This window comes from Erinaceus europaeus, chromosome 15 (assembly GCF_950295315.1).
Source record: "Erinaceus europaeus chromosome 15, mEriEur2.1, whole genome shotgun sequence".
Classification (NCBI taxonomy): domain Eukaryota; kingdom Metazoa; phylum Chordata; class Mammalia; order Eulipotyphla; family Erinaceidae; genus Erinaceus; species Erinaceus europaeus.
Genome location: NC_080176.1, coordinates 32,413,902 through 32,432,279, shown reverse-complemented (window position 1 = coordinate 32,432,279; position 18,378 = coordinate 32,413,902). Strand labels below are relative to the sequence as shown.

General features: G+C 41.6%; 1 protein-coding gene across 2 annotated transcripts in view; it reads right to left on the bottom strand.

Moving 5' to 3' along the window:
• GALNT17 (polypeptide N-acetylgalactosaminyltransferase 17) overlaps nt 1-18,378 on the bottom strand; it is a 518,762-nt gene that overhangs the window by 307,968 nt on the left and 192,416 nt on the right. For both annotated transcript variants that reach the window (XM_060173552.1, XM_007523650.3), the window contains exon 2: nt 6,143-6,326. In XM_060173552.1, the coding sequence (XP_060029535.1) occupies nt 6,143-6,326 (184 nt within the window). The remainder of the gene's footprint in view (nt 1-6,142; nt 6,327-18,378) is intronic.

Genomic DNA, 18,378 nt, shown 5'->3' with positions numbered 1-18,378 from the left:
AGGGAGGGAGAGAGAAAGAAAGACACCTGTAACACTGCTTCACAACTGGCAAAGCTTTCCCCCGGGTCCTTGCACATTGTAACTTGTGTGTGCTCAACCAGGTGTACCACCACCCAGCCTCTATTTCTTTCATTTATCTTAATGAAAGAGACAGAGATAAAGATACAGAGAAAGAGAGACAGAGCCCAGAGCACTGCTCAGCTCTGTCTTAAGGTGGTGCTGGAGAGTGAACCTGGAACCTCAGACATGCAGTTATTTGCAGAATTGTAATGCTGTCTCCCCAGTCCTCAGTTCTTTCTCCATCCATACTCTCAGAGCCCCTCCACTTTACACACACATTTATTTGCCTCTAGGTTTATCACTGAAGCTCAGTGCCTACACTCCAATTCCACTGCTCCTGGTGGCCATTTTTCATTTTTACTGGATAGGACAGAGAGATAAGTTGAGAGGGGAGAGGGAGATAGAGGGGGAGAGAAAGACACCTGCAGACCCCTCATGCAGATGGGGTTCAGAGGCTCAAACCAGGATCCTTACATGTGTCTTTTGCTTCTTCCTCTTTTCAATATAGCTAAGCTATAATTTGTGGTTAATTAAAAGTTACATTTGTGGGACTGTTCATAGCTAAGGCAGAATATATATAATAGCAATGGTTTTCTGGATGCACTTTCCATTTTTCTTTCTGCAATAATTGCTTTGCTTTTACATAAATATTTTTTTCTGGGGCTATCATTAACCAAGACCCAAATTTTCTGAAAGAGAATAAAATTAACCCTTATGTAGCAAGAGAATCACCAGGTAATGAGAATACTCTCCTCCCACCCACCCTATCATGCCTCCATCCTCTGCCACCTTGGAGCAGTAACTCCTGAATCTCCATTTGGTTGCCCTTGTGCTGACACCAGGCACCTTCCAGCCAGCTCCCCAGCCATCACCAAAGAATGTTGCCCTGGAATATTATTCCTCCTTCTGGCATCTGCTTTTAGTCTCTTTCATTTGAGCCCTCTATCTCCCCAGTCCTATTGTCTTTCTCTTCTTTGCTACTATTTTTTTTTTGGCAGGAGGACATCTTTTAATAATGTCCTGAAAATGATCTGAGGAAAGTAAAAGTGTCAAGACCGCACATCAGGGCAATGTGTTTGTTCAATGCTTGTTTTGACTCCCTCCAAAGGCTTGAACTGCAGACTTCTAAACTGAAAATAATCCTACTTGGTGGTGTACCTTGTTGAGTGAATACATAATGTGCAAGGACCCAGGTTCAAGCCCCACTCCCACTCCTAATCCTTGCAGAGGTGAAGTTCCATTCAAAGTGAAGCAGTGCTGCAGGTGTCTCTCTTTTTCTCTCCTTCTCTACCTCCCCACCTTCCCATCTTTGTTCTATCAAGTAAAAAATGTAACCATTCAGACTCCAGGGAGGTGGTTCAGTGGTGGAGCCTGGAAGAGGTGAGCCATTAGGTTTCATCTCTAGAACCACACATGTCAGATCTGAGTTGTGTCTCTCTTTCACTGAGTCTTTCATAAACAGATACATCTTTATAAAACAGATAATGTTTGTTCTCTCTATGTTGCCTGGTATTAATGTTGCCACTGAGAAATCTAATATCAGCTAAAATTGACTCAAGCTTTCTCTCTGAAAGCTCCGAGGACTTTTTCTTCACCCAAGCTATTTAGAAACTTTATATTTACATTTATAGATGTGGGTGTAATTGCTTAGTTTTCATTCATCATACAATTTCCAGACAGGACCTTTGAATCTAAAAGTCCAGCCATGACATCATCTACCCAGACAATAATCTGGGTCCATCTGCATATCAGATGTCAGACTCAGGCAAAAACTAATAAAGTCATGGGCCCTTTGGAATATATCTAAAATAGACCTACTAGCTATTTCCAAAGCAGGACCCCAAATCTTCATCTGCAATATTCCAGCCTTTAGGTTAATGATTAATCAGCAATTTGTATGGCTCTATATGCTAACTCTTTTTCAGCTACCAGGTTCCAGATGCTACCATGATGCCAAACAGATTTCACTGGGCAGATGACCCCACCCATGTGTCCTGGAGCATAATGGTGAAAATAGACCTATATTGGGTGGGTGTGAGAGTCTTTTTCAGGCAAGTATCATGGGAAGATGAGAAATTGTACCCTGTGTGTCAATAGCTATACTGTAAACCATGAATATTCCAAAAATAGTAATATATATTATATAATATATACATATATATATATATATATATATATATATGAGAAAAGAAATAAATGGAGGTCCAGGAGGTGGCGCAGTGGCTAAGGCACTAGACTCTCAAGCATGAGGTCCTGAGTTCAATCCCTGGCAGCACATGTACCAGAGTGATGTTCTTTCCTTCAGTTCTTTCCTTCTCCTATCTTTCTCACTAATAAATAAATAAAATCTTTAAAAAAAGAAAAGAAATAAATGAGTAATCATGGACTCTATCTTCTTTGATGTTCTGTCACCAATGTGGGAAAATCTGGCACATGATAGGGGCTCACTTATTCTTTTTCAACAGACCCACTTCCAGAAGCTCCACAATGGGAGCATTTTCCTCATCACAGGCCTGAAAACTGTGACTCTATTTATTTGCCAATGTCCAAATCAGAAAGGTTAATCAGGGAGCACCAGGGAATCAACACAGCCAGCTGTTTTCAAGAGCTGAAGTCCAAGAACACAAAATAGCTTCCAACAGGGGTGCTGTGTTTTCCAAGTGACTCAGAATAAATGTGTGCTTATTAGGCAGAGAGAGATTTAACAGGTTCCTCAGCTAATGCTACAATTTGAAATCCATTTAAGATAATTCTCTTTATCTTGAATCTCTTTCTCTCAGTAACCAGGATACTTAGTTGATTTGTACAAAATCCATTTAAAAAGGAAATAATCTACTCAAATCAAGGGCACAGTATAAATGGGGGTAGGAGGAGGAAATTCCCAACAAATCTAACAACAAATGAAGAAGCCAAGGCAGAATCCTGCCTAGGAAATAGGGAGTCCTACCACCACCACCCCCAACTGATTCTTCTTCCAGTCTCCCTCCAACCTGTTACAAGGAGAAAACAGGATTCTTGGACCTGACAGCACAGAAGAATGATCTCTCACGAACCAAGCAAGATGTACACAAATCATTTTTAAAAAGTACAAATCTCAAACAAAAGTTAAAAATTGAAATAAGTCGAAGATAAATCTTCTCATCTGTCAGTTATGAAAAGTGATTTATTTATTTATTTATTTATTTACCAGAGCACTGCTCAGCTCTGACTTAAGGCAAGATTGAACCTGAGACTTTGGAGCCACAGGCATGAAAGTCTCCTTGCATAGCCATTATGATATATACTCCCCTCCCCCTCCACCCTTTTTTAAACAATAATTTCCAGTTCTGGAAAGGTCTAGTAGAATTCTAACAGGAGAATAAATGATAAGCTTTCTGAAGCAAACTGTGACAATATGTATCAAGAGCCTTCAAAATATACTCCAACAGTGTACTCAAAGGATTATACCTTTAGTTGTGTGAATTAAGAAGAAAATAAATACCAAATCAATACACATAAAGATGTGGGAGGGAAAATGTTCACCAAAACCTTTACAATAATGAAAAATTGAAAATGACCGATGTTCCCTACAATAGTTTATGTACACTCCTAGCAAAATGTAGACATATAAATCAGTAGTTAATTAATATGAGAGGGGGAAATCAATTGTATGTCTCAAAGTTTCTCAAAACACAAACTGAATCCTTTTAATATATAGGCTGTGTATTTGATATGCGGACTCTCTCAAAAGCCTAGACCAAGTAGATTAGAAGCATCCAATAGCACAGCTAAATACAAGATACTGGATACTGTACAGCAAACCATAACAAAAGGACTTTTCAAAGTTAACCCAATTATCAAATAATGTGATGATAACATTAACTATCGATTGTCTTTTTGAACCCTAAGACAGCAGGAACCTCACATCTCCACTATAGAGCCCCTACTTCCCCCAGTCCTGAAACCCTTGGATAGGGCCCACTTTCCCGTATGCCTCTCCCAATCCATATCAAATAATATTGCATCCGCCAATCACAACCTAACCAACGCAAGATTGCCACCTCAACATGCTTCACCTCAGACTGTGTCCAGAGACTTCACATGTGGAATGACAACCCTTCAGCTTCATTACTCGGGTGAGACCTTTCCTTTTATAGTACACTCTAATTTCATCTCAGGTGGTTCACTTTCTAACAAAGTCCTATAACCTAGATATACACCAGTTTCTGTGAGAGAGAGAGCTTATGTGTACACATATCCATAAACTACTGCAAAATATATACCTGAAAGCAGAAGTACACTAGAGTTTGCAGTGAGTACCTCCCTAACACTTCCTCTCCACTATTCCAAGCTTTGGGTCCATGATTGCTCAACAAATTGTTTGGCTTCGTATGTTAACTCTCTTTTCAATCACCAGGTTCCAGATGACACCAGGATGATGGCCAGGCTTCCCTGCATTGAAGACCCCACCAATGTGTCCTGGAGCTCAGCTTCCCCAGAGACACACCTTACTAGGGAAAGAGAGAGGCAGACTAGGAGTATGGACCGACCAGTCAACGCCCATGTTCAGCGGGGAAGCAATTACAGAAGCCAGACCTTCTACCTTCTGCAACCCTCAACGACCCTGGGTCCATGCTCCCAGAGGGCTAGAGAATGGGAAAGCTATCATGGGAGGGGGTGGATTATGGAGATTGGGTGGTGGGAATTGTGTGGAGTTGTACCCCTCCTACCTTATGTTTTTGTTCATTAATCCTTTCTTAAATAAAAAATTTTAAAAAAAAGAAATAATGATCATAACTAATGGATCGGGAAAATGCTCAAGATACAAAATTCAGTGGAAAAGAGATAAAAGCATGCTCAAGTTTTTATGGAAAAGAAACTCAAAAGACAATAGCATTTTACTAGACCCTGTCTCTAGGTAATGACATCATCTCCAGGGCTTGTAAAACAGTCCAACTGGGTAGTTCACCTGCCACGTACAGCTCAAGTTTGAATCAGGCCTTCACCACACAGGAGAAAATGTTGGTGCTGTGGTATCTTTCCTTCTTTTTCCTCCTTGAAGTCATAAGACTTCCTTTTTTAAGTATATCTTACTTTAATAAGAGAGGGGAAGAGAGAGAGAGACTGAGAGAGAGACTGGAACACTACTCAGCTCTGGTTTATGGTGATATGGAGGATTGAACCTAGGACTTTGGGGTCTCCCTCAGGCATGAAAGTACATTTGCATAACCATTTGCATAACCATTTCCATGGTCTTTTCGTTTTTAACCAATGACAACACTGTACAGCTCTGGCTTTTGGTAACATTAAGATTCCAACCAGAGACCACCTTACAGCTTAAGGAATGAAAACCTTTTGTATAACCATTACACTAACTCCCCAGCCCTCTGGGACTCTTTTTATCTGAAAACAGTCCAGAGCTGTAAAACTCTATCAATGATTAAAAGAAAGAAAGAAAGAAAGAAAGAAAGAAAGAAAGAAAGAAAGAGGATAAAGCAAAAGACATTATCATAGCTTTTGTTTCTCGTCTAATATTCTCTGTATTGAGGATCCATTTGATTCTCAATTAGTTTTGTGAAATTTATTTTTCTTAATATTTATTTATTTCCTTTTTGTTGCCTTTAATGTAGTTATTATTGTTACTGATGTCATCATCAATGTTGGATAGGACAGAGAGAAATGGAGAGAGGAAGGGAAGACAGAGAAGGGGAGAGAAAGATAGATACCTGCACACCTGCTTTGCTGCCTGTGAAGCAACTCCCCTGCAGACCTGCTTCATAGAGACTGAGAGGGGAGGGAAATAGAGAGGAAGTGAAAGAGATACTTGCAGCACTGCGTCACCACTTGTAAAGCTTCCTGCCTGCAGGTGGATATCTGGGGCTTGAACCCAGGTTCTTGAGCATGATAACATCTGTGCTCTCTCAGGTGCACCACTGTCTAGCCCCTGAAAATCAGATTTTTTAATGATTAACTGGGGAGTCAATATGGTGAGACAAAAGGTCCCCCTGATTATAAATCACTAAAAAAAAATGCCCCAGATCCACCCAAACACACAAATGATGGAGTCAGACAAGCACCTCTGAGTGATGAAACCAGAACTTACTTGGTGGGACGATAATCTGGAATGGAGCGATCCAGTGAGATTTTTTCACTGAGGTAGGAGTTGTAGCCATACTTTTCATGGGGACCCTTGGCTTTTTCTTCCTCCACAGGGGACAGGGTAGCAGGAAGGCCCCCTTTGCCACGCCCTCCATAACCTTCAATAAGCCCCAGGGACTTGGATAATCCTGGAAAACAGAGAGGGAGAAAACAGTTATGAAGTTCAGTTGTAGCATTGCAGCAGTAGAAATTTTAACATCACTCATCATAGAACAAGGCAGCTTCCTCAGTGGTCTCCAGGATTCTGCCCTGAACACGTTTATACTGACAGAAAGGTCAAGTGACAATGTGCTCGGGTTAATGCCTGGAATCCACCTAAGAGCCAAGTCTCTGCTTTGGAGAGTTGGGGGGTGGGGTGGTGGTGGTAGTGGTCTATAGAAGGAAGAGTCTGGGTAATGTGGGAGAAATGTGGAGCAAGGAGGACCCCCCCAAAAAAATGGGGCAGACATGGCTTTCTCTTCATACTAGCTTCCTGCTCACCATGGAGCCTCATAGCAAGGCTGCATGTGCAGGAGGCAGCAGGTGTCCAGGTGGGGACAGCTGATGACAGGGACTGGGCTGGGGGCCTGGAGATGGCTCACACCTGCTGAAGAATATGCATTACCATGTAATAGACCTGGGTACAGTTACCCTGTAAGGTAGGAGTAGCTGCCATGTCTCTTCTCTCATGTCTCTCACTATATATATATGGGAGGGGGAAGCCGCTAGGAATGGCAAAGATGTGCAGCCTCTGAGCCCCAGCAATAACCCTGGTGGCAAAAATACAAACTAGTGACTGGTCGAACCACAGGTGTAAACAAAAAATGACATACAGATGGATCTTATCGTGCACTGAGAGTGTGCAGCAGTCTGACAGAGTCTTTTACCTATTAGATTTATTTATCTCATCACAAAACAATAGGAAATACAAGATGTTTGAGAATAAACCACAAAGGAAAAGCCCAATAATGCTGATGACTGAGTAGGAGGCCCTGGAAGCCAATGCAGGGTCCCAAGAGGATGGCACTTTTGTGCCTTTGGTTCCATTGCAGCATCAAGGGTTTCCTGGGTCATTTTTAAATTCTAAGAGGTTTAATTTCTCAGTTAGAAAACATTTATTGGGTCTTGTCCTCCTTTACCATTTCAAAAGCTCTTCCCACCCCACCCCCAGCCCTCCTCTCTGTACTCATTGCTGCTCTGGCCATGACATGGATCCCAGATGTGAAAAAGCTCCCCCAGTGTTCACAGTGGGTAGAGTGCAGGGTCTTGGAGGATCTTAACCTCTCAGGCAAGCTCAAGACCAATCAATGTGCTCTGGTCACACAATTAAGGAAAGGTCTCCATCACAACAGGACAAGCTCTATGTTCCCTTTCCTGCTTCTCTGAAAACAGAATTGCATTTTCTTTTCTTTCTATGAACTCTTTATTAGAGGTTTAGCGGTTTTACAAAGTTCTCACAAAGTCTAAGAAACTGGTTACCAATGTTTTTGTACATTCATTTGATTTAGTCATCTGCATCTGTATTCCACAAACATGGATATGATAATTTTGTTATATATGTGAAAGATACAGATAGAAAGACCAGAGACCTTCTCAGCTCTGGCTTATGGTGGTGCGGGGAATTGAATCTTGGACCTCAGAGTCTCAGGCAGAAAAGTCTTAACAACCATTATGCTGTCTCCCCAGTACTGGCACTGAAAGGCTGTCCCCACCTCTATGTTCATAGATGTTCTATTTACAACTGTCAAAATATGGAGGCAGCCAAAAATGTCCAATAACAAGATGACTGGATAAAAAATTATGGTGTATATAGTCAACAGAAACTAGTCTGCCACCAAAAAATATGGAATTTGCACCATTGGAACATAGGGGATAGGACTGGAGGTGATTATGTTCAGCAGAGTGTGTAAAGAGGTGAAGGATGTATTTTCTGCAATATTAATATCAAAAAGCAAAGGTTGAACCCATGAACATTACAGCATCTATCTCAGGGATGGCCATTGTTCTGTCCCTCCCAGGAGCTATGACATCTGTCCTGCAGGCCAACAGGGTTATAGTCAAAAGTCAAAATTTCCCCTACACTTCCTGCCCAATCCCTGTTGTTTAGTCTTCTATCAGCAGAAACATGCTGATAGCATCACCTCTGCCATGTTCAAAGTCTTCGAGCACTCATCCTCTGTAAAGTAAAACATCTGTGCTGGGTTTTAAAACCAGTAGAGAGGTCCAGGTAGTGGTACACACATTAGCATGGAAAAAGACCAAGGTTCAGGTCTATGGTCTCTACCTGCAGGGTGTACTGCAGGTGTCTCTCTTTCTGTCTCCTTCTCTGTCTCTCCCTTCCTTCTCAATTTCTCTCTGTTTCTATCAAAAGAAGAAGAAAAAAAAGGCCACTAGAAGTGGTGGATTGATTGTGCAGGTATTATGCTCCAGTGATAACCTTGCTGGCATAATAAAATAGATACAATAGGGCTGGGGAGATAACATAATGACTATGCAAAAGATTTTCATGTCTGAGGCCCCAGGCTCAATATTCAGCAACACCATAAGCCAGAGCTGAGCATCTCTGATAAAAAAGGAAAAATAAAATAAAATAAAATCATTAGTGATAGGGTGTCACCAGTACAAATGTATGACGGCAGTGTTACATTGAAAAAGATTTTAGCAGTTCCTTAGAATAGTAAGCTTAGCTGGCATGTGTTCCACTATTTTTTTCCAAAATAATTTTATTAAGGATTTGCAATTTGCATAACAGTTACTGTCAGATAAAGACAATTTTCTATCCCTTCATGCTAGGTGTCTGCATTCCACTCCTACCACCAATTTAAGTCCTTGTACCATTGTATACTCTGTTTCTAACTCTCTCTCAATATTCCCCCACTCCCCACAACCTGCTTTGCTCCCCCAAGAGTCCTTCAATTTGCTACAACATATACACATCAAAGCATAAACCAGAAGGAGAAATGAAAAGCCATGTCCACATAAGAACTTGCACACACATTTTCAGTGGAGCATCAATAAAGTAATTTAATGCCTACATGTTAAGATGTATCATATTACAAGATGGAACATTGATAATAGAAGAGAAGGAAATTGTGATAGAGACTACAACACTGAAAACATTATGCCAAGTGAACAAAGATAGGATAGTCCATAGATGATTTCATTTATTTGAAATGTACCAATCAAAACTTCGGGGATAGGAAGTGGGTAAAGGCTGAGAGGATTCAGGCAGGAATGAGGAAGGACTACTAGTGTCATGTGGACAGATGCTTTGCAGGGTAAGAGAAAAACCTGGAGTTAGATGACAATAATATTTGCTTTGTTGATGTGACTCAACTTAATTTTTAAATTTATTTATTTATTTATTTATTCTTGAATAGAGACAGAGAGAAATTGAGACAGAAAGTGACACCTGAAGCCCTACTTCACCACTTATGAAGCTTTCCTCCTGCAGGTGGGGACCAGGGGCTTGAACATGGGTCCATGCACATTGTAATGTGTGCATGTAACTATGTGCACCACCACCGGGTCCTTTGCCAACTTTATGACTATATCCAAGAACACTAAATAGTCAAGTTTAAATGAAATAGATGGTACCACAAGTGAAAAAAATTCTAATAAAGCTATGGAAGACCCACTCATGACCATTTTTTTCAACAAGACAAAAAAAATCTTTCCAGTAAAACACCCAGAACTGTAAAGAAAAGCTTATATAAAATATCTTTCATTTTTTTATTCTTTTTTTAAATTTGTTAACATATGTTGGTATGCTTCTAAATCCTGCTTATAAGACCTTCTGTTTTGATCATCACATTAGGTTCGCCTGTATTACTTACGATGTATTCTATTTATATAACCACTGTTAACTAAGTACCCCCCTGCCTCCAGGACATTGGTATAATCCTTACTGGTTCACGCTTTTCCCTTCTCCCCACCCCCTATCTTACTGTACTTCCTTGTTCCTGACTCTTCCGCCTCAGGAGAGAGGCAGGAGAGAATTGTGTTGTGATTAGAAGAGATTAGATTGTTGAACCACATCCCCGCTCATCAATAAAGAGATAATGCTTCCCAGCTCAGCCATGAGTCCCTGGTCGTCTCTCTCTCCCACCCGCGAAGCTAGCACAACAAACATAGAGAAAAATTGGGAGGGGAAAGATAGGTAGAGAGGGAGAGGGAGAGACACCTGCAGACCTGTTTCACTGTTCATGAAGCTTCCACCCTATAGTGTGTGTGTGGGGGGGGTGGAGAATGAGGGCTTGAACCAAGGTATTTGAACATCATAATCTATGTGTTCAACTAGGTACACCACAATCCAGTCCACTTTTAAAATATTTTAAATACAGACAGGAAAAATTTTGAGTTGAGAAGACAAGATGTATTTTCTTATGTTTTACTATGTAAAATATGTCATGACTTTTCCAACAAGCCAGTAGTTTACCCAGAGAATGCACTTGCTTTATCACGCACATGTTCAAGTTTGAGCACAGAACCCATTGCACTGGAGAAAGCTACAGTACAGTGGTCTCTCTCTTTTTTTCTCAAGATACAGATAAATAGATTCAGATGGATGAAAATGGAATATATATAAAGCTGACCCAGAGCAGTGAAGTCCCAGTCATGAAAGAAAAAATTCTTTATATACATAGCTGAGCTTGAAAGAGAAAAGAGACCCTTCTAGAAATAAACTACAATCAGACTTAAAACTCTGTCTCCTCCTCAGGCTGGGAGTATGGATCTACCTGTCAATGCCCCTGTTCTGTGGGGAAGCAATTACAGATGCCAGACTTTCCACCTTTTGCACCCCCATAATGACCCTGGGTCTATACTCCCAGAGGGATAAAGAATAAGAAAGCTATCAAGGGAGGGGATTGGATATGGAGCTCTGGGGGGAGGGGGCAATGTGTGGAAATGTACCCCTCTTATCCTATGATCTTGTCAATGTTTCCATTTTATAGATAAATTTAAAAAAAAAAGAGAAAGAAAAAACCCTTTGTCTCCTCAATAACTAAAGGCTGAACTTTTAGAATCCAGAGAAGCACAGAGTATGAGTGCTTTTGTGAATATGATTTTATTTGAAAATAGAATATTGGCATATTTTAAAATTGGTACTACCCTTATTTAAAAAGATACATGGAGGATCATCTGCGACCGCAACAAGGTAGGACTAGAATGACTTCAGGAACCCACCAAATCATTGCCACCAGGTTCCAGACACTATCATGATGCCAACCTGACTTTGCTGGACAGATGACACCACCAATGTGTCCTCAAGCCCTACCTCCCCAGAGCCCTATCCCACTAGAGAAAGAGAATGACAGGCTAGGAGTATGAATCAACTTGTCAATGACCAGGTTCAGAGGGGAAGAAATACAGAAGCCAGACCTCCCACCATCTACACCCCATAATGATCCTGGGTCCATACTCCCAGAAGGACAAAGAGTAGGAAAGCTTTCAAGAGAGGGGATTTGATATGAAGTTCTGGTGGTGGGAATTATATGGAACTGTACCCCTCTTATCTTATGGTCTTGTCACTACTTCCATTTTATAAATAAATACATAGATAAAATCACAAAAAATAAAAATAAAATAAAATGATATTTGGATACAGAGATACAGAGACAGAGTAGAAGATAAGTTTCTTGAAAGAGGTAGATAATGGTGGATACAGCTGCTAGCCAGGGAATTCCAAGGTTTGCTAACCTCACCCAGAAACTAGAAAGAGAGGTGAGGAAGAAAGGATTCTCCCCAAGAGTCAGCAGAGTGAGCATGGCTGAGCCAAGAATTGAAGTCAATACTTCAGTCTTTCAGAATTATGAGATGTTCAATTTATGTTGTTTTAAGATATTAAGTTTGGGGTGGGAGTGGATAGCATGGTGGTTATGCAAAGATACACTCAATCCTGAGGCTCAAAGTCCCAGGTTCAATCACCCTGCACCATCATCAGCCAGAGCTGAGCAGTGCTCCCCTAAAAAATAAAAACAAAGTTTATAGTAGTTCACAACAGTAATTACATGAAATAGATACAATGAAAATGTAAAATAAAAAATAGCGTAAATAGATATAAAAATACATATTACACAAATATAATCAAAAGAGAGATGGGCAACTATATTATAATCAGATCAGATAAAATAGTAGACTTTAGGGCAAGCAGCTTTACGGGAAGAAATTAAGTTATTAAATATGTATAAAAATATTAATCCAATAGGAAGCAGTATGAATTATAAATCACCATGCACCTAATAACAGTTAACAGATCTGGGCTGGAGTGTGTACTTAGAGTAAGGATAACACAAGGGCCTACCCCAGGCACTCCCAGTGATGTCAAAGACCTTTAATTGAGCATCCAGTGTGGGGTAGGCACTTTGCTTAGTTCTTTACACATGACAATGGGGTTTTCTCCTTGTTTGTGTTCATTTACAAAAGCCTTTTGTTGGACATGTTGTTTTTTTTTCAGGAGTGGCAAAGCCAGTCTTCTGGGGGTTCTCTTTCCAACAGGGACCCCAACGGTCAAAGAGAAAGACTGTAGCAATGGGACAGCAAGGGACCTTCAGCTTAATTCAGCAGCTTTCCTGGGAAACATCTGATTCCTGTTCTCACATCTTCCTTCCTCCCCCCAACCCCCTGATGATAAAACATTTCTTTGTCCACTACACACAGTGTATTTCTAGCCCTGAGTCACCACATACCAGCTCACAGCTCAAATGCATCTGGACTGTGAAGCCCATCACATAATGGGTAGACTTTCCAATACAGGCAGAGGGGTTGGGGAGGACACTCATCATAAAACTAAAATAGCACAGGAATTAAGATCAGGAATACAACCTACCCATTTGAAGAAGTCTCTGTGCATTTATGTCCTAGGAGCACAATTTGCCTGTATACTTGTGTCCTCAGAAGCCCAAACCTGGAAGCAACCCAGGTGACCAACAACAGATAAGTGGTTAAGAAAGTTGTAGTATTCACAACCTAATCAATGCAATGAGTGCCATCCCAGCATGCTTCACTTCAGACTGTGACCAGAGACTTCAGGTGTGGAATGACAACCCTTCAACTTCATCACTCGGGTGAGAACTTCCTTTCATAGTATTCTCTAATTCCATTCCACTCCCCAATAAAGTCCCCAAACCTAGATATAGTCCAGGTCCCCTGAGATAGAGCATAGGTTCACCAGTGTTCATAAACTAGGGGAAAAATATATACCTGAAAGCAGAAGTACACAAGAGCATGCAGGGAATACCCCCCAACACTTCATCTGCACTATTCCAGTCTTTAGTTCCATGATTGTTCAACAATTTGTTTGGCTTTGTGTATTAACTCTCTTTTAAGCCACCAGGTTCCGGATGCCAGCGAGATGCTGAACAGACTTCCCTGGACAGACGACCCCATCAATGTGTACTGGAGCTCCGCTTCCTCAGAGCCCCACCCTACTAGGAAAAGAGAGGCAGACTGGGAGTATGGATCGACCAGTCAATGCCCATGTTCAGCAGGGAAGCAATTACAGAAGCTAGACCTTCCACCCTCTGCAACCCACAACGACCCTGGATCCATACTCCCAGAGAGATAGAGAATGGGAAGGCTATCAGGGGAGGGGATGGGATATGGAGATCGGGGTATGGGAATTGTGCAGAATTGCACCCGTCTTATTCTATGGTTTTGTTAATGTCTCCTTTCTTAAAAAAAATTTAAAAAGTGAAGAAAGACACATATAAACACTTTTTTTAAAGAAAAATAAAATAAAACACTAGCATAGTCATGGGCCCTTTGGAATATAACTAGAATAGGCATACTAACTATCTACAAAAGGGAGACCCCACAACTGTTCACTTGAACTATTCCAGCCTTTAGGTTCATGATTAGTCAATAATTTGGTTGGCTTTATATATTAACTCTTCTTTCAGCCACCAGGTTCCAGATGCTGTCCTGATGCCAACTGGACATTCCTGGGCAGAGGAACCCACCAATGTGTCCTGGAGCTCCGGTTCCCCAGAGCCCTGCCCCACTAGGGAAAGAGAGAAAGAGGCTGGGAGTATGGATTGACCTGTCAATGCCCATGTTCAGCAGGAAAGCAATTACAGAAGCCAGACCTTCGACCTTCTGCACTCCATAATGACTCTGGGTCCATACTCCCAGAGGGATAAAGAATAGGAAAGCTATCAGGGGAGGGGATGGGATATGGAGTTCTAGTGTTGGGAATTGTGTGGAGTTGTACCACTCTTATTCTATGGTTTTTGTCAGTGTTTCCTTTTTATAAATAATTAAAAAAAAATAAAGTCAGACTTGAGAAACCAAAAAAAGAAAGAAAGAAAGAAAGAAAGAAAGAAAGGAAGGAAGAAAGAGAGAGAGAAATTTGTGGTATATAGACAGTGGAATACTGCTCAGCTGTTAGGAGTGATGAAGTCACTTTGTTCACCTCATCTTGGATAGAGCTTGAAGGACTTATGTTAAGTAAGATGAGATAAAAAGAAAAGGGTGACTATGGGATGATCTCACTCATAGGTGAAACTAAAGACACAGAACAGAAAGGATAAACATAAAGTAAAACTTGGACAGGGTCTGGCGTATCACAACCAAGTAAAGGACTCTGGAGAAGGAGGGCAGAGAGGAGGCAGGGCTTTGGGGTGAGAATGGACCTATGTTGGGGTAAGAGTATTCTGCAGACACCTGTCATGGGGAGATGAGAGACTGTATCCATGTGTCAACCACTGTACTATAAACCATTAACCTCTCAATACAATGATTTAAAAAAAGCAGAATGCCAAGCACACACAGCAAACAATGGCTCAAGTTAGCTTCATCCCCCTCTTCATGGCACAATGTCTTCCTTTATCAAAGCACCCACATAGCTACTGCCAAAAAGATCATTTCCCACTGCGCAATGTGACAACTATGAATTATATATTTTGTGGTCCATGTACTCCCATTTTCCCCCCAATTTAATCCACCAGAAAGGTTCAACAAAGCAGCAGAAACTGCCACCAGCACTTTAGCATGTTTTCTTGGCAGGTCCCCAAAACAGGTTGCAAAAATAAATAAGAATTCAAGTTCAAGTGAAGAGATAAAGCTCAAGTCAATCTTGGCCAGGGAAGGCTGTCACTGAAGCAAGGTGGGGAGAGTCCAGGTACCCAGGGACCTTTTCTTCTGAAAGTGGCATTTGCTCTTTGACCAGAAGTAGTAAGAGCTGATGCAGACTGACATAACCTGTAGGTGGGAGGGGGTGTCACAGATGACAAAAAGAGAAGCAGAAAGAAGAGGGAGAGAGAAAGAAGTTATTTGGTTATGGGGCCAGGTGAAGGCACCATTCCCTTCATCTCTGGCAGGTGTTGCCTCCTAGGTTATTTTAGCTGCTGATTTCAGAACCAAGGGGCATTGGAAAGCAGAAATCTGAGGATGGTGCACTGAAGAGGGCATTGGACTCCCAAGTGTGAGGTCCTTGGTTCGGTTCCCAGAATTATTGCATGCGCTGGATTGATGTTCTCATTTTCTCTCTCCATCTCCCTCTTCCTCATCATTAAATAATTTTTACAGAGGGTGGAGTGTTGGGACTATGTGATAGCTTGGTAGAGCATAGGGGAGCTCTCCCATCCTTGGATGGAGGAGGTCTGGATAGACACCCCACTGGTAAGTCTCTCTTGTCATAGAGGTGAGCCAAGAGGGAAAAAGTCTCCCAGATTAAGCTTGCCTTGTTAGTCTCTCAAGCCCACAGAAACCCCAATACTTCCCTCCATTAACTGCAGGCCACATGGCCGCCTACTTTAAGATTCACTTACTCAAAGTTCACAGAGGAGAACACACCTTATCACACACTCCTAGCAGTGCCCTTTGATGTCCTTAATTTGCTTATCTTCTCTCTATCTTGCCTTAACTGGTTCAACCCCTCTCCTCCCCTCAAACACCTTTGGGTAATTAAATGCCTGCATCAGGAGACTAATTATCTTGACCTTTATGTATCTGCATCAATTCTTGTCATACCAGCCCCCTACCATAGGGGCAAGCTGACCTTTAAGAAACCTGTAATTTTTGACAAATTTGAATAATGTTCTTTGTTTGGTTTTCTACTTAAACCTTGCCCACCTGCTAATAAACAAGACCTGAGACTTGAGATCTGAGGTCTGAGCATGCTGCAGGTCTCCCCGGTGTCTTTTACTTCGTGTCATCCCCTGTCGCGAGCGAGAAAGAACCAGTCTGTTACCTTTCCCCTGGAGATCAGAGACCCCCGACAATGGAGGATAAGGAAGACAAACTGGCATCAGTCACTCCATAGGACCTACGTGAAATATTCTTCTTCGCATTTCTCTCCAGATCTGTTCTATCCATCCCTGCTGCACGCTGTATAGCTCATTCTCATTTTACAATGGGATTACATCCCCTCAGAGAACTGGAGTATTGTAAGGCAGACATGCACTAATATAGGCCCTTGAACAATAAGAGGAGTAGCATCAACTCACTGCACCAGACCCAGTCAAAAATCCACACATAATTTACAAAAAAAATTCATTCACAAAGTGAGGGAATCAGAGCATCACTCTGATACATGCAGTGCTAAGGACTTAACTCAAGACCTCATGCCCATAGGTCCAGTGCTCTAGTCACTGCACCAATTCCCAGGCTTTTGGCATAACACTTTTGACTTGTTCTGTACTTAACTACAGTATATTCTGGACATCCTTAGAAACTGGATTAAATACTACCCCCTCCCTAGATACAAAAAAAAATAATAATCCAGCAATGCTTAGGCCCTATCTAGTTAGTACTCTGTAGTACCTAAGGTTATCCCACATTTTCATAATTAGATCAGCACAGTTCAAGCTTATGTTGTTTGAGGGTGACCTGTATACCTAAACCTCCTTTCAAAAATCATAGTTTAGTCTACCTTATTCATACTCAGGAACACTTGAAATTGATGTATATTTAGTGGCCCGGAAATTGGTGCAGTGACTAGAGCTCTGAACATCAGTTCCCAAGTTTTGTCCCCAGCACTGCATGTCCTAGAGTGATACTCCAGTTCTTTGTCTCTTTAACTCTCCCTCTCATGCTAATAAATCAATAACTGATTTTTCCCCCTTCTTTTTGATATAGGCAGAGAAACTGAGAAGGAGGAAAGGAAGAAATAGGGATGGGGAGAGAGAGAGATACTTGCAGCACTGATTCACCACTCATGAAACATCCCCCTACAGGTGGGGAGCAGGGGGAGGAAACCCCAGGTCCTCCCACATAGTAATGCATGCATTCTACCAGGTAGACCACCAGCTAGCCCCTAATTTTTTTAATTACTCTACATTTGGACAAAACATGCATCCAAATGACACCACATTTATAAGAAAGTGATGAACATCTCCAATAACTCATTGAGTATTTTACTGAAAGTGGTTCTCCCCACTAACATACAAAGCTGTAAGCAGGCTGATCAGAGTAATGTTTGAAGAAATGAACCAAAATTAAGTGCAGGATGGTGGGGGTATTCCAGTAATGAATCATCCCTGTCTCCTTCTCTGGCTAAGCTCCAGAATGTCTTGAGAAGACAATGCAGAGTATTGTTGGGTTGTTAATCCTCAAGATTTTGTGAATTGGCAAAAGGGCAGGGGGGGGGGGAGCAAAGCTATCAAGTGAGTGGATTTCTAGCTCCAGAAGAAAAGGATCTAGATGGCCACATATGTATGATTCTCACATCATTGAAAAGGATAAGTGGGCTCGCTTGAACCATCGGAAGTTAGGGACCATCTGTGCAGGTGCCCATTGTACCCTTTGGCTCTGGGCTGGACTCAACCAATACGAGCTGCCAGGAGGTGGATTTATGGCAGGTGCATGCTGCCGAGATGGCTGCAGGGTTGGTTGGCCAAGGTCACTGCTGCCCCCACATCTATTAATTGTTCTCCCCTTTTGATTTCAGACCCACATGACCACTACTTGCTCCTCTGTTGGAAGCCCCAAGTGAAATGCCATCCGTTCTTCTTATTGATTTCTCTGAAGTTTGCTAAATATTTCATCACATCTTCCTCCACCACTCCCTCTTGAGAGTACCCTCTTTCCTCCTGGGATCCTGACAGACACAGAAATCTTTTAAAGAACATTTTATTTATTTATTTAATATTTATTTATTTGAGACAATGCAATCTAGAGAGAAAGAGAGACATTGGAAGCACTGCTTCACTGCTTGTGAAGCTTTGGAATATGTCTATGAGTCACTCTAAACAGTAGGAA